Source organism: Rhinolophus sinicus, linkage group LG15 (genome assembly GCF_036562045.2).
Source record: "Rhinolophus sinicus isolate RSC01 linkage group LG15, ASM3656204v1, whole genome shotgun sequence".
Lineage (NCBI taxonomy): Eukaryota > Metazoa > Chordata > Mammalia > Chiroptera > Rhinolophidae > Rhinolophus > Rhinolophus sinicus.
In genome coordinates, this window is record NC_133764.1 from 48,680,050 (window position 1) to 48,696,880 (window position 16,831).

Genomic DNA, 16,831 nt, shown 5'->3' on the forward strand with positions numbered 1-16,831 from the left:
CCGCGCACGCGCAGTCTGTACTAGTGAAGCCAAATGAATAAGAAAGTGCCATCGCCAGAACTCACTTCTCATTGGAGCGGAGAAAGTTCGTGGGCGGAGCGGGTTGTTTGGCGCCTGCGTCGTGCGGCAGGCGGGCTGGCGGACGGAGGCTTTGCTAGCGGGAGTGACTGCAACGCCGGTGCCTGAAGAGCGATGCCGAGGGAAATCATCACCCTACAGTTGGGCCAGTGCGGCAATCAGAGTGAGCGAACCTCCGGCCCCTCCACTAGTCAGGTTCCTTAGAGTCAATGGGATCTCGCTGTGGGATACTGGACTCCCATTTGCCCTTACCAGAATCGTAGTTCTCCAAAACGCGGGACATGCCTGACCCAGTGTTCAGTTGTCCAACCCCGAAAGCCCTTCCCTGCCCAATCGCTGGCATACAGCTATTTCCTCTGTCATGGGAGTGTGCTGAACCTTGACTTCCTATCCCTGGACCCAGGCGCTCAGTCCCCCAGCTCCTAGTTGGAACCTGCCCAGACCTAGATATCCTCTTTCTTCTCCGCCCGCCTCCCCCCTCCAGTTGGGTTCGAGTTCTGGAAACAACTGTGCGCCGAGCATGGTATCAGCCCCGAGGGCATCGTGGAGGAATTTGCCACCGAGGGCACTGACCGCAAGGACGTCTTTTTCTACCAGGTGCTCCCAGCGACTTGGCCAGGGGGCCTGAAGGGATGGGCAGTGGCCTTGGGAAACCCCGCTGGGCAAAGGAGACAGGGCTGCTGGCTTGAGGAGGGAGGGCAGGCAGGAGCCAGAGTGGGGAGGCCTGAGGACTGGGCAGGCCTTAGCTGAGTGGGCCCCCTCCTGGACTCCCGTTGACAGGCGGACGATGAGCACTACATCCCCAGGGCTGTGTTGCTGGACCTGGAGCCCCGGGTGATCCACTCCATCCTCAACTCTCCCTATGCCAAGCTCTACAACCCAGAGAACATCTACCTGTCGGAGCATGGAGGAGGAGCTGGCAACAACTGGGCCAGTGGATTCTCCCAGGTCGTTTGCTATTCCCTGGCAGGACCCGCAATGCCCTTCCTGTGTGGGAACAGGCCCAATGACTTCCTAGAGAGAGATGAAATTAGATAGAGGATGTATGAGTGGGAGAGGGAGAGAGACATGACTGAGGGGAGTTCTTTTCTCTAAGTCAACTATGTAATATTCATTCTTAAGACATTACACTAGCTAGTGCTGTGTGACAGGCCATACTGAGTACTTTATATATATTAACTTACTTAAATCTCCCAACAACCCTAGAAGTACTACAGGTTCACAGACTTTTATCTATCTTTCCAAAATCCAAAAAACTGAAAGCAAAAGACGATTTAGCAACAACACCAAATCTCAATGGAGACAGGCTATTTTATAATTTCTATCCAATTTATTGTCATTACTCATACCTTTCTTTGCAGAAATATTGATGTATTCAGTTAGGGCACCTCAGACCCCGCTGGCATTTTGCTTAAAATACATTATATGTATCATATTACCTTTCTAGAATGTGAAATATTTGAATTCCAAAACATAAGCCCCAAGGATTTTGGATAAGGGTATATGGACCTGTATTATTACTTTCATTATAGAGATGAGGAAACTGACGTATAGAGAGAATAGGTAACCTGCCCAGAGTCGCTCGGCTAAATAGAACTAGAGCTAATGTATGAACCTAGGTGGTCTGGATGTAGAGTGCCTGCTCCTAACCACTGTACCATACTGTCTCTCAATAAGAATAAAAAGCAGGGCCCCTGTGCTCCAAAAAACCCTTTTTGCTGCTATAAGGAGAATCGAGGGTCGCTATTGTAAGCTCAGAGTCCTTGTGCCATGGTCCTGTCCCACTCTGACCCTCCCCATGTCTGTACAGGGAGAGAAGATCCATGAGGACATTTTTGACATCATAGACCGGGAGGCAGATGGCAGTGACAGTCTAGAGGTGAGTGTCTCAGCACTACTGGTGGGAACCAACATAGGGAAGGCTCAGCATTACCCTTTAGAAGCCATCTGTTAGGTATAAGACCCACTCATGTACCCTTTGCACTGGACAGAAGCCACCGGACCTTGCTGGAAATAAGGCAGGCTCCTAAGCTCTATGTGTGGGGAGAGAAAAGTGGAAGACAGGAGTCTGAGAAATTGGGGATGGGTCGAGTTTGAAATCCTTTCACTAGATTAACCTAGACACCGATTGCCCCTTTCCCATGTAGGGCTTCGTGCTGTGTCACTCGATTGCTGGGGGAACAGGTTCTGGCCTGGGCTCCTACCTCTTAGAACGGCTGAATGACAGGTATGTCTGAGTTTTGAGGGGCTGGGAGGACTTGGTTTCCCAAGTAACTGAGAGTCCCTTCAGATATACCTTGCTATTCACTGGAGCAGGAAAGGGCCTTCCTAGCCACTCCCGCAGCTTGAACCCAGACCTTACAATCTGGGTCCTAGGTGAAGAGATGAAGGTTCAGCGAGGATGGACAGTTTGGATTTAGAACCCTAGATCCTAAGATGTCTCTCTGCCCTTTGGGAAACTTACAGACTTCCGAAAGTCAAGTCTCCTTTCTCTACTGATCCCATGGCCCAACACCAATTTCCCCGTCCAGATTCAGCTGCTTCCAGGCAGTTATTGGAAGCCCTATGCGTATCAAGCGTCCAGTCTGTCACCCTGACTCTCTTCTCCCAACCCCCACCAGGTACCCTAAGAAGCTGGTACAGACATACTCAGTGTTTCCCAACCAGGACGAGATGAGTGACGTGGTGGTCCAGCCCTACAACTCATTGCTCACACTCAAAAGGCTGACCCAGAATGCAGACTGTGTGGTGAGTCCTGGTTTCTACCTTTTCCTACTACCATACCCTTGTCTGTTTCACCGTTTTCATACACTTAAAACTTTCATTTTGAGATCTTCTAGGCCCCAGTGCTATTCAAATCCCTTTTGGATAGGTCTTTCTGGCTATGAGGCTCAGAGGAAATTGAGCTTCAGAGCCCTGGCTCAGGCAGAGCTCATGTTCTTTGTGTTCCCAAAAATCTGCCACCTCTTCCTGTCCCCCTCAGGTAGTGCTGGACAACACAGCCCTGAACCGGATCGCCACAGATCGCCTGCACATCCAGAACCCATCCTTCTCCCAGATCAATCAGCTGGTGAGGCCCCACTCCTGGACTCCTTTGGCTCAGAGTGCCATCTGGGGAAGGGAGGCCACCCCAGGCAAGACGCATGACGTGGCACCTCTGTCCCCAGGTGTCTACCATCATGTCGGCCAGCACCACCACCCTGCGCTACCCGGGCTACATGAACAATGACCTCATCGGCCTCATCGCCTCCCTCATTCCCACACCGCGGCTCCACTTCCTCATGACTGGTTACACCCCCCTCACCACGGACCAGTCGGTAAGAAGGGCCCTGAGTGTCCCAGGCCAGGCTGGCCCTGGGCCCTGGGCCCTGAGCTAGCCTTTCTCTTCTCCCTGCTGCCCCAGGACCTGCCCTTTGCAGCCCCCAGGGGCTCTGCGCTCAGGGACTGGCACAGACTGTACGACTTCCTTGCTGACTCGCTCTCCTCTCTCCCTCTGCCTTTGGCTTCCTGCAGGGCCTGGGCTGTACAGGGTCTGCGTGTGCTCCTACACAGGGGCATGAGTTTGCTGAGCTGAGGAGGGCTAAGATTCCTGATCCCACAGCAGGGGCTCAGTATACAACTGAATCCAAAGGCACTCCCCAAAGAGACCATACTGCCCCGAGTCTGCTGGGGGCACGTGCCGCCTACTCTTGTCTGTCCGTGCATCCCTGCACTGTGCCCTCAGTGCTAGCCTGGTCCCTGTGGCCCACTCTCGCCTCAGGTGGCCAGCGTGAGGAAGACCACGGTCCTGGATGTCATGAGGCGGCTGCTGCAGCCCAAGAACGTGATGGTGTCCACCGGCCGGGATCGCCAGACCAACCACTGCTACATTGCCATCCTCAACATCATCCAGGGGGAGGTGGACCCCACTCAGGTAGGTGAGGCCCCTTCATTCCACCCCTGGAACCTGCAGGGGTAGAGGAGAGGCGACCACCACCACTCCTCTGCCCTCCCCAGGTCCACAAGAGCCTGCAGAGGATCCGGGAACGGAAGTTGGCCAACTTCATCCCCTGGGGCCCAGCCAGCATCCAGGTGGCCCTGTCAAGGAAGTCTCCCTACCTGCCCTCTGCCCACCGGGTCAGCGGGCTCATGATGGCCAACCACACCAGCATCTCCTCGGTGAGTCTCACGGTGTGCACCTATTTTCCCATAATCATTTTCCTGGTTGTGCCTCACCTCTCTGCATCCCCGCTGCTCTGCTTCTGGCTTTGTTACTGTGGAGATAGCCCAGCCATGGTTCTCTGGCTCTCTGGGCCATGTTGTTCCTCGGAGTTCTTTGTGACCCCTGCTTTCTGCACACCCCAAGCTCTTTGAGCGGACCTGTCGCCAGTACGACAAGCTGCGGAAGCGGGAGGCCTTCCTGGAGCAGTTCCGCAAGGAGGACATCTTTAAGGAGAACTTTGACGAGCTGGACACGTCCCGGGAGATTGTGCAGCAGCTCATTGATGAGTACCATGCAGCCACGCGGCCAGACTACATCTCCTGGGGCACCCAGGAGCAGTGAGTCCCCCAAGACACGGACCCTCATCTGCCTTACTGGTTGGCCCAGGCCCCGCCTGACTGACCCCCCCCCCCTCAGAGTACAGATCAGGGACCTCGCGCATCTCTCTCATAAACACATTCATGTACTCTCTGTTGGCCTGGGGACACATTTATTTCTCCTCTTATGTGACTATTTATGTTCAATAAAGCACTGGATGTGAACAGAGTGAGCAACATAAGGCCAGAACCTTATGAACAAAGGGGACCCTTGCAGGATTGCTGGGGAGAGAACAGGCAGTCAGAAGCCAGGCCCTAGGCTGGTTGAAAGGTGGCAGAGAGGCCACAAGCTTGTCACTATCTGTTGCCAGAGTCTGCAGGAGGCTGACTCAGGAGATCCAGTCTGGTCAGTATCAACCAACTACCTGTTCTCCCAGTAAGGAGTAAGATGACTTACTAGCATGCACCTGGTCCCTTGGCTCCGCCTCCTGCACCACTAGGTACCTTACCTTGCTCCTCCCTCTTTACCAACTGTGCCCTGATGACAAGCCTTTCATCACTTGGGGCATCTGCATGAGTGAGGGGTCATGAGCTAGCAGATGTGGCAAGACTGCTATATGTGAGTGGCCAGCTGGCCCACCTCCAGATCACACGTGATCCCAGGGCCCTCCTTAGCAGGATCCACTTAAAGAGTGTGGAGCCCCATGCAGAAGAAACACCCAGCCAGTCCAGAGTAAAAGTTTTTTTTTGTTTTTGTTTTTTTTTTAGATTTTATTGGGGAAGGGGAACAGGACTTTATTGGGGAACAGTGTATACTTCCAGGACTTTTTTTCCAAGTCAAGTTGTTGTCCTTTCAATCTTAGTTGTGGAGGGCGCAGCTCAGCTCCAGGTCCAGTTGCTGTTGCTAGTTGCAGGGGGTGCAGCCCACCATCCCTTGCTGGAGTCGAACCGGCAACCTTGTGGTTGAGAGGATGCGCTCCAAGCAACTGAGCCATCCGGGAGCTCAGCGGCAGGGGGCGGAGCCCACCATCCCTTGTGGGACTCGAGGAATTGAACCGGCAGCCTTGTAGTTGAGAGCCCACTGGCCCATGTGGGAATCGAACCGGCAGCCTTCGGAGTTAGGAGCATGGAACTTTAACCGCCTGAGCCACCGGACCGGCCCCAGAGTAAAAGTTTTGTGTGGCTAGTACTACAATCCCCAACTCAGGGGTGAATACCCTGCACACATGGGTCTCCCTGGGAGAGAGGACTAACTGGATCTGCAAAGATGCCTGTTTTCTGACTGCTGAGTGCCAGGCATTATAAGTGCAGGCGAACACCTCAATGCCAGCTTCAGGGCCAGGCCCTTCCCCCAAGGCTATTTCCAGATCACCCATCACTTCACACCAGCACAGCCTCTCCCTGTTCTTGGCCAGTGGCAAACCCCAAAGTGTGTCAACTAGAGGCCAGGTGGAAAGGGAGGGAGGCCTCTGGGAATCAGGGCAGCAGGTGGTGCTGGTGGTGAGAAATCCCTGTGGTCGGAGAGACGGCAAGCCACAGAAGTTACCGTCCCCAGTGAGAGACAAGGGCTGCTGTGGAAAAGCTGGAGAGAAAGCAGAATGCTCAAGCCTGGAACAGGAACCTCTTTTTGACTAAACAAAGAGGAGAAAATGAGCCACTTAAAGGTGATGTCCACAGAACACCAGTGATGTGACCGCAGGGACCCTTGAACATACATGAGACAGAGATCTAGTAGCAGGAAGCACATAACCAAAAACAGAGTGGTGTAAACTAATCTGAAACAGGGATTGTAACTTTGAAAAGTGGACTGAGATGAAGCAAAGAGGTGATGAGGACAAACAGCAAGTAGGGAGCGCAGGGTAAGCACAGATGCTGGACAGAGTTGGTACCGTGTTTCCCGAAAATAAGACCTAGATGGACAATCAGCTCTAATGCATCTTTTGGAGCAAACATTAATATAAGACCCGGTCTTATTTTACAAGACCCAGTGTAATATAATATAAGACCGGGTCTTATATTAATGTTTGCTCCAAAAGATGCATTAGAGCTGATTGTCCGGTTCAGTCTTATTTTGGGGGAAACACGGTATCAGTCCAGGAAGCCTTATCCATCCATGGTCTCCACCAGCCACAAGCATTCTAGATCTCCCTAGAAATGGGCACTCTGCAGTGGAGAGTCAATTAAAATCCAACATATGATACCCCCTCCAGTAATACCTACCACCACCGGCTCACTTTTCATTCCCTCTTCGGTATTTAAGCAGGGAAGGGGCTGTCCCAGCAAACTAACAGGAACATTTTAAATTGTCATTCTGATTTACCAATCCATTGTTTATAAGTTTTAATTAAACTCCCAAGGGCTTGATCACCACAGTGTGAATTTGTAAAATCGAGTTTCCTGCAAAGTGGCAAGCCCTTTCAGTTAGGGTCTAACACCCCATGAGACCCAGATGGAAACATCCCTCTCACCTCTCTGGCAGTAACCCTGGCCATGGAACCCAGAAGTGGGCAATTCTTCCCTTCAACCCTGAAATCCATCACTGAATTTTTAATAGGATGACTAACTCATCCTGGTTTTAATACTGATAGTTCTGAGTCCCAAGGACCCCCTTGGATTCAGCTTCAAAATTCACAGTCCCACATTCCCTCAGTCCTGGGAAAACCAGGATTATTGGTCACCCTAAATTAAAGAACACAGAGGATGATCAGAAAATCTCAAAGCCATACATGTTAATGATCAGGGCTGGATTAGGCCTACTAGACATTTGTTCATTTGTTCATGAATTAAGCAAACATTTATTAAAAATGGAGGCAAAGTTGCCAAGCATTAAACTTCACAATGGACCCTACCTAAGGGAGCTCCCAATTTTATTGGGGGGGCAGGGTGAGGGACGTAGCATCGTTACTATCTATATAGCATTTTACCCTTCATAAAGCACTTTCACCTACATTAATTAACTGGACTCTTTGAGGTAAGATGTTTACCATTAATCATGGTAGGGAAATGGCTCAGAGAGCTTAAGTAACTTGTCCAATATCACGCAGCTAATAAGTGAAGGACACACTCGACCTCAGATCCTCTGGCTTCAAATCAATACACTCTTTTCGTCTAAGAGATGGGTCAGAGGTGTGCTGCTGCCTGGATTGTAATGGTAAGTTCTTGAACTGGGAAGGGACACGATGAAATCTGTGTTTTAGGGTCGTCTGGAACTGGCTTGAAAAATAAATTGGCACCAGTCAGTGTTAAGTGAAAAAAGCATTCAGTTGTATTTCATTTTTGTTTTACAAATATAGATAAATAGACACAGAGGTAGACAGACAGATGGAAAGAAGACTGAAAACAAATATAAAATATTAATAGGAGTTACATCTGGGTAGTGGTATTATATATGTGATTTTCTCTGTGTTTTCTATAATTTCCTAATGGTCCATATGTGTTATTTATAATCAGAAAAAATAAATTTTATATTTTAAATGTAAAAAATTACACTTACGTGTTGAGGAGTAGAAGAATAAACAGGGAGAAAAATCCAAGGTAAAATGCCCACAAGTTGATAATAACAAAAACGAGAGATGCCTGTAACAGAACAGAGGAATAAACCTTGTTTCTGGAAGGAAGATACTGATACATTCTTATTTCTCACAGACTTTTACTCTGTATCTGAAAACTATGGGAGACATGAGAGCTTAGAGTTATTTAAAAAATGAGTGGATACATTTGATTCAAGTTTAGAACTAGTAAGAGTAGTGAGCAAGGAAACAAGCTCACTGATTTTTCATGTCATGAACAACAAAAAAGCTATCACTTTCAATTAACTCTCTACAATATGTTAATTGTATTACGTACAATAAGTATGTAAAATATGCATATTTACAATGTTTACAATATTTAAAATTAATATACAATTTGTGTATATTAATATATAATATAAATGGCTATGAAGTATTTTAATAAAACTCTTAAATACTCAAAAGCTAGGGATAGACTGTTGAAAACAAATATAATTTTTGCATGTAATCATATATTTTGTTTTTCTGGTTTTTTAAAAAATATTTTTATTAAAAATATAGCTAACATACAACATTGTATCAGTTTCAGGTGTACTTCATAGTTGTTCAACATCTGGAGTTTTTTAATTAAAGAAAATGTCTCAAAATATAGGTTATCCAAGTTTAATTGCACTACGTAAAATATAATTGTGGGGACAGAGCCAGAAGTGCAGCGAGCAGGGTACGGTGCCAGCCAAAGCTCTCCGAAGGGCGGTGGAGCAGTTTGTGCGTATGAACACTCAGTCTCAGGAAGACCAGGAGGAGCAGCTGCCGGAGAGCTGGACCCCCGTGGAGGGGTGGGAAGATGTGGACGGTTCCCCAACCAGCATAGGCCACAGAAAGCGAAGGTTGTTGCAGCCCTGTGGGCTGGGAAGTTCTTTCTGAGGCAGCCCGGATGCAGGACTTGTAGTCCCAGCAGGAAACGCTTGTTGAGTCCTCTGTGGGAGATGAGGGTGAGGTCAAGGTTGTCCCTCACCCCCAGGACAGCCCTGACGAATGACTATGGACTATGGGGAATTACCTTCTATCCCTAATTTAATGGACAGCTTGACTGTTTGCTTGGGAACATACCACCATGTGGTGGAACTGGCGGATGTTTGCTTTCGTGTCGTGACTGGCCACCATCGAGAATATGTAAGCACCTTGACTGTGAGCCGTTGTAGTTCCAGCATGGTACCCTGAGAGGCCCAGAGAGAGTGGCAGTGCCCTGAGAGCCCTGGCTGAGTCCAGGAAGTCTGGCTGTGCCCAGAGAGAGTGGCAGTGCCCTGAGAGCCCTGGCTGAGTCCAGGAAGTCTGGCTGTGCCCAGAGAGTGGCAGTACCCTGAGAGCCCTGGCTGAGTCCAGGAAGTCTGGCTGTGCCCAGAGAGAGTGGCAGTGCCCTGAGAAACCCTGGCTGTGCCCGGGGAGACTGGTGGTACCCTAAGAAGCCCAGGAAGTCTGGATGTGCCCAGAAGTACTGGTGGTGCCCTGAGAAACCCTGGCTGTGTCCAGACAGTCTGGCTGTGTCCAGGATATTGCATTTACCTCCAGGCTCCTCGCACAGGGCCCCTCGCAGAAGATGCTTGTCATGTCGATTGTGAGGGGAGAACCTGTAGGGGTGGAGTGTGGGGACAGAGCCAGAAGTGCAGTTTCCAGGCTCTCACACTAAAAAGTAGTAAATGGCCATCAATTGTGATTGGATGGCCCTCAGCTGTGGCTAGTTGGCCGTCAGCTGTAACTAGTGAGCCATTGGCCACTAATATAACTGCCATGGCTACGCTAGCAGCAAATGGGGGCTAGCAAGAAGATGGTGGCTGAGCTAGCAAGCGCGGATTGCAGTTAGCACAGTGGATTGCAGCTAGCAAATGGGGTTGGTTGGCAGAGAGAAGTGGACGGCAGGTTGCGGATTGTGTTGCTCCTGGTTCCTGTGTCTCCAACCCAGGTGTCAGCGAGAATATAGTAATATGACGCCCCTACTTATGGCTCCGTGGGTGTTCCTTTTTGGCCTAGCCATATCCTGAGTTCTTATGTGGGGAGCAGAAGCAGAGACCCCACAGGCCGCCCTGCACGACAATAATACAAAATAATACTGAAATTATTGTTGTGCATTTAATATATGCCAAGCACTGTTCTAAGCACTTTACATATACGAGCTCATTTAATTTCAACAACAACAATATAGGTACTGTTTTATCTCAGTTTTTAACAAATGAGGAAACTGAAGCTTGGAGGAAAGTGGCTCAGAGTTACACAGCTAGTAAGTAAGTGGTCTTCCCTGACCTAGAAAGACAAAACTTAGGAAGAGATGCAATGACCGCTCCATACATGATGATGGGCTAGCCACTGCAAAAGGGAAGGGACTCGTTCTGTGACATTCCCTCCAGTGGAAGAACTTCCACATGATCAATCAATCACAACAGTGTGTTCTTAATACGTATTTCTTGAATGTTTGCGAGAACAAAAGGCTGTGGGAGGCCAGTGTGAGAGTCACACAGAGAAATGATTGTTTGACAAGGCCTAGAATTCTGATGGAAAGCCTCCCAAATGGAGATGTAAGAGAAGATAGAGGAACTAGCATGTGCAAAGGCCCAGGCTGAGCAGGGAAATGGGAGGTGGAGTTCTCTTCTCTTCAGCAGCTCAACCACCCCCTTCCCCGCAGCTGGGGAGGGGAAGCTCACGCTGGGCAAATGGGGCCACTGTGGCTCATCTGGAGCTGAGGAAGGCCAAAGGTAGAGAAAGGGGGTTGTGTCCCAACCCAGGTATGACAAAAGGCTTCACAGAGAGAAGCCAGCAGGGCCCTGTAGGCAGGGGAGCAGTTAATGTGCTGACATCTACAGGGAAAATCATGGAAGGCAAAGGGAAGCACCTGAGAGAGGAGGGAGGCCTAAAAACAGGACAGTGCGTTCTGGAAACTGCAGACTCAGAAGGTGTATTTGGGGGAGCACCGGGAGATGAGCTCAGGGAGATATTCCAATACCAGACAGGTCATGCAGGGTCTGTTAATGCCATGTAGAGTTTGGACTTCATTCTCTGAGCAAAGGGGAACCCCTGAAAGCTGGCTGGGAAGCTCCAGCCACCAGCCTGCCCTTTCTGGACTTTCCCCCCCAAATGACACTACTCCCCCATCTCCACTCTCTGCTTTCTATTCCCTCCTGTTCCCTAACTCTTTCTACAATCAATATTTGATAGAATCTGATAGCACAACTTGTCTGTGTCCTGCCACCCTTTTCTGAAGAAGTTTCCACTCATTTAGGTGCTGTTGCTAGCACGCTGATGGCCTGTTCTTTTTTATTTTCCCCCGAGGAACCACAGCCTGCGCTGCCCTGCCCTGAGCTGCCCCAGACCAGGTCTGCTTAGCAGACTACCCCACTTCCCCCTCTCCCTCAAAGCTCTCAGATCATTCCTGACCAGGCACAGGCAGACAAGGGCTCCTCCCCACGCTCAGCCAAAACACTCCTCTTTCTGTCTCCAGTCCACCAGGTGCATAATTTCACATTATTTTAGTGTTACCAATATGTTTTTTTCACGCAATTTCCCTTTCTAATACTCTCAAATACAACCCCATATATTCTATAGAATGCTTAGGCATTCTTGCAGTTAATTCTAAAATATATTACGATTTTTTTAGTTTGTTTTTGGAAGTAATCAAGACAGGTAGATACAACACTTGGACATTCTCTTTTTGTTAAAAATGAAAACATAAAGGGGAAAAGCAGGGCACAAAACTCTAGCTTTTTTTTTTTTTTTTTTTTTTTTTTTTAATAATGATAGATTTGCAAGTACAAAGAAATGTATGGGAGGTCTCCAGCCCTCTTCCCCCAGCCTCTCCCGATGTCAACATCTTACGTAACTATAGTACAATATCAAAACCAGGAAAATGACATTGGCACAATCCACAGAGCATATGCAGACTTCATCTTTCATATATAATGCACTCATTTGTGCGTGCATAGCTTTATGCAATTTTATCACATGTGTACCTTTGTGTAACCACCACCACAATCAAGGTACTTAATTGTGCCAACCACACATGGCTGTCTTGTGCCACCCGTTTATATCTACATGCACCATCCCCAGCCTGATTTAAATATAAAAAAATATGAAATGGATCACAGAAAATTTGCTGACAGAAAATACACCAAAATGATTATCAATAGATAGCTGGATTATGGGATAATGCTTGATTTATTTTTTATTTTAAAAATGTTCAATCTTTTCCATTTTTTCTTCAGTGAGAATACATTACTTTTATGAGAAAAATATCTTGAAGAAATGTATAACATACACCATAATATTTATAAATAGTATGCTCCAACAATTTTCAAGTTGGAAAGATCTGGTAGATTTTATCTCATTAACTTAAAGTTTATCAACAGGTCAAAATAATGTCCATTCCATGTGTAAACTTTTTTCCATCACCCACAGAGCAACTTACAAAGTAAAACATCCAAGCATTGTTCATAATTCTAGCTTAGTCTGCCTTTAAGGTTAAACTGAACAAAATAAGAGGATATTGTTCCAGTTATTTATTGCTGCATAAAAATTCATCGAAAAACATAGAGGCATACTGATTTCATGTTTCCCTTCAGTTTGTGAGTTGATTGGCAGTTCGGCCGGTCTCCTCTGTCTCACTTGGGCTATTACAGATGGCTGGAACAGCTGGGAGGTCCAAATTGGCCTCATTCACATGTCTGGCACTTGGGGCGGGATAGGTGCCTCAGTTCTCCTCTTCATGGTCTCCCCAATTCCAGGACACCAGACCCTCTTCCTTACATAGGACTCCAGGACGGTGTTCCAAGAGGGCAAGCCCCAGTGCGCAAGTACCTACCCTACTGTACTTGTGTCATGCACACTGCCCAAGGCAAGTCTCATGGCCAAGTCCAGAGTCAACGGGGAGGCGCTACACAAGGGCATGAATATTGGGAGGCAGGATTCATGAGGAGCTGTCAATGGAACAATTTACCACAGACATGAAGTCTTGCCCCTTTATAAGAATTTAAATATCGATAAAATAAAATACTGCTTTGGGCCCAATGGTACAGTTAAGGCACGCAATTATGAAGCAATTTCTAATCTGCATATAACTATGATTCAATCAAAATAATAGAAACGGCCAATTTCCCCATAACTAACTTAAGAACTAGTGCCTATAAAATGAATTGAGTAATATAGTCATATAATCAATTAGATGTTACAGTCATTTTCATACCATGGCCTAAACTTCGTAAATCTATTTCCACATGTAGAAAATACATAGATAAGAAGTTCTCTTTTCTTAACCTTCCCTAAACATAATTTAGCTCTTTATTTTAAAAAAGATTTAGCGTTTCAAAACAAGTATTTGTGAAAGGTCTAATCCCTAAAAGTTATACACGAAACCAACTTTTGCCTCAGAACTAATTTCTGCAAATACAGGAAATATAAAAATGGTAAATGGTATGCTTTAAAAATTTTGTAATGGATATGCTTCTTTCACTACAAAGCAGAATCAATACATGTTATTTCTTTAAATCTGTGGTCCCCCCAAAGCCTGATTAATCCAATAGCTCCCCAAAGCAGACAGCACTTAGACAAATAAGACTTAAGATCCACTGGAAATTCAAGGGATCAAATGTTTCAGCTGATCCCGAGACTACGACAGTTCTTCAGACATCTGCCGTGACACTTGCTCCCTCACCTGGAAGATACTCCTTCCGGAAGAACTGGCCCTGCCCATTTCTGCACCACATCTCTCCCTCGTGGCTCTCCTCATTCCAGCTACTCCAACCAGGTGGGGCTTCCCTCAGGTCCCTCCACCAGTCTCACTCTAGCTTCCCGGCCTTCACGTGACCACGTGTCTCCTCCTCTGGGATATCTCCTCCCTACCCATTTCCTTTGCCTGGCTGGCTCCTTACTCATCCTCCAGATCACTTAAGTGTCACTTCCAAAAGAAGACTTCCAGCTTCCCCATATACATTCCACCAGCACCCTGTACTTTCCCTGCATTAATGTCACCACACTTTAGTATTTTATGTTTTGGTTTTGTTTTTTTCCTCCCTGAGGGCAACGACTGACCTGTTTATTGCCATTTATCTCTAGTGTCTGACCCAGGGGAAAAGGGGGGACACTCAGAAACATCCCTCGAATGAATGTAAATACCAGGTAGAAGGAAAACTAAAGAAAACTAAAGTTCACGTACTCAAGATGATGCATTTTACCCACAGGTGAGCCCATCCAGTCTTGATTCATAGTCTACTTTACTCTTATTTTAAACAAAAAACTAATCTATTTAGATGTGTGAATTTCTAGACCAACAGAAATTTGAAAGGAGAAAGGAGAGGGCTACTAGTGACTTTAAAGTAAAAGTAGTGAGTTTTTTGTTTTTTGTTTTTTATTAGTTTCAGGTGCATAAAACAATGTACTAGTTAGACATTTATCATTTATATCCCTCACACTGTGAGTGCTATCATCCTGGGAAGGAAAGAAGAGACAGAAAAATTACAAAAAGCAGTAAGGAAGGGGCATGTTGGCTCGGGGGTAAACATACTCCCTCTGAAGGAGTCTGTGGGCCCAGATACAAAGGCTGGTGTTCATGCACTGGCCTCAAGTAACAGGAGAAAACAGGAGAAGACTGCATTTCATCCAGTATATTTCACTTAAGAGAGAAGTAAAGAATGCGTTTGATAAATATTTCCCTCCAAAATAGTTTTTAGATGTTTTAAGTTACAGGACTTAGAAAGATAAGCCTGATTATCTGGAAAATTCACTTATCTACATGGATTTTTTTTTCTGATGAAAGTGTAACAATAGTAAAAACAACAATAAATAAATGAGGGGCTACTGCTTTTCCACCAAAAGGAGCAGCAGTCTTCCTCAGGCTGATCTGTACTCCATTCCTGCTCTCCTGACAATTACCCCATTATATTTCAATTAATGATTCACTTTCCTGTCTTGCCCGCTGGCCTATGTATTTCTATGGGCTGGGACAGTGTCCTTTATCTCTGCATTCCTGATAGCTACCACAGGTCCTAGAACATTGTAGCTGTTCAACAAACATTGGCTGAACAAATGAAAGAGTGATTTCAAGGCCATAGCTTCTACTCCCTGCCTTTCTTTTAACAAGACAAAAGGCTTGCCACACAATCAGATAATAGTGTACCCCAGGATAAATTCATGTGTTCACCATTGGCCTACAGATGGGAAATAATGTGACTTTAATCCTAGACCATTTTCAAAGAGGAGGAAAAAGGGGGGAAGAGATGCAACTTTAGAAATGAATTTTTTTCGATTCCTTTTATGCATGACATAAGAAAAGATATTCCAGGATTCTTACACTGAATAGCTTATGGTATCAGGAACCAAATGGCTTGATGTAGCTGAATTTCTGATATTTGATCCTTTGGAAATTTTCCCAATGGATACCTTATACGAGGTGCCATTAGCTCCTGGATGGAAACAAACTAGTGACTACAAGTATTTTACTTCCTACAAGATCAAACAATAGTCATGAATCATGAACTGGGTCTGTAGACAGCTGCACCAAAACGAGGTATCAGTGGAAGGTAGAGCAGTTCCAAGGCCAGACCTGTAAAGAAAGTTGTGAAAAGGGGGCGGTCAGAACTGGCTCAGCTGGATGGTGTCCCACAGGGTAAGACTAAGTTGCCAAGTGGCTGTGTTCCTCTAAAACAACTTTGCAATGGCTTGCATTGCTCAAGGAGCACAGCCATGGTCAAGCAAAGGCTGGAAGGAGGTAGTGAGGAGCAAGAGAGTGTCAGGTATCACCAAACTACAGCTGGGCCAATGAGGAAAACACTGAGCCAAACAGCCCCACATCTTACCCCAAGTCTTGAGAATGATTTATCTTCCTTTCCCTAATCCACAGTCCTCTCTGAGAACTCCCACTCCCTATATGTTCCATCCTTGCTTAGGATTCCTGAACCTAGAAAAAACTGCTCCCCAAAACCTTGCTCTTGGAAAGCAAGATTAGATTCCAGTTCTAGAAATGATATTATTCTGAGTATCCCATCAGCCTGGCCCCCAAGGCTGGAAATGAACCACAAAGAGCACTGGCCACAGGGATAGTATGAAAAACTACCCTGAAGTTCATAAAAAGGATGAAGTAGAGATGAACATAACAGGGTGTAGGTCAAGGGGCCAGACTACTGCCTCTGCTTCTAGAACATACCCATAGGCAATACAGCTGTAAGAGCGTCCTCTACCCAGAGCCAGGGAACAACATTAACTGAAGCCTAGTGTAGTCCCTGGGAAACTTGTGACCTGGCCCTCTCATGGATTATAAACGTATCAGTCCTGAGAACACTATAATACTCTCTCTGCTCTGGTGTTCAGTTGTGTTCAGTGACTGTTCCATCCCAACCAGCTTTGTTCCTTCGGATGCACGGTATTTATTTCTCTGTCTGCACTGCCATTGTCCCCTGCTCATTCAGCAAGTTCCTGACCGCTACCTCTAACCCATTTTGTGTGCGCTCTTGGGTAACCACTATTGTCAGGTGGCACAGCAGCCTCTAAATCACAGGCCCAGAGCCGCTAAACTGACCGTTACTGCCTTGCCACACTCCATCCATTTATATCCCTGCCGTGTGAACAAGGCCTCTATAAACGGATGTGTTCCTTTGCTTGCCTTATGCCAATAGTTCTTAACCTTTGCTGATTCATGGATCTCTTTGAGGATCTGCTATGAACCTTCCCAGAAAAACATAAACACAGGT

General features: G+C 46.8%; 1 protein-coding gene across 1 annotated transcript; it reads left to right on the top strand.

Annotated features, from left to right (window-relative positions):
* The first annotated feature begins 87 nt into the window (after window positions 1–87).
* On the top strand, window positions 88–4,816 carry TUBG1 (tubulin gamma 1). Its single transcript, XM_019747602.2, has 11 exons — window positions 88–241; window positions 563–675; window positions 859–1,026; window positions 1,889–1,957; window positions 2,226–2,305; window positions 2,700–2,826; window positions 3,062–3,148; window positions 3,246–3,395; window positions 3,839–3,991; window positions 4,075–4,236; window positions 4,424–4,816. The coding sequence occupies exons 1-11, from the start codon at window positions 193–195 to the stop codon at window positions 4,619–4,621; spliced, it is 1,356 nt and encodes a 451-aa protein (XP_019603161.1). The 5' UTR covers window positions 88–192; the 3' UTR covers window positions 4,622–4,816.
* Window positions 4,817–16,831: the final 12,015 nt, after the last annotated feature.

Excerpts from the sequence above, each read along its gene's own strand:
- TUBG1 (XM_019747602.2), top strand. The coding sequence starts at position 193 with ATGCCGAGGGAAATCATCACCCTACAGTTGGGCCAGTGCGGCAATCAG. Across the intron at positions 2,827-3,061 it reads CCCAGAATGCAGACTGTGTG|GTAGTGCTGGACAACACAGC; the intron begins GTGAGTCCTGGT and ends TGTCCCCCTCAG. Across the intron at positions 3,992-4,074 it reads GGGAGGTGGACCCCACTCAG|GTCCACAAGAGCCTGCAGAG; the intron begins GTAGGTGAGGCC and ends TGCCCTCCCCAG.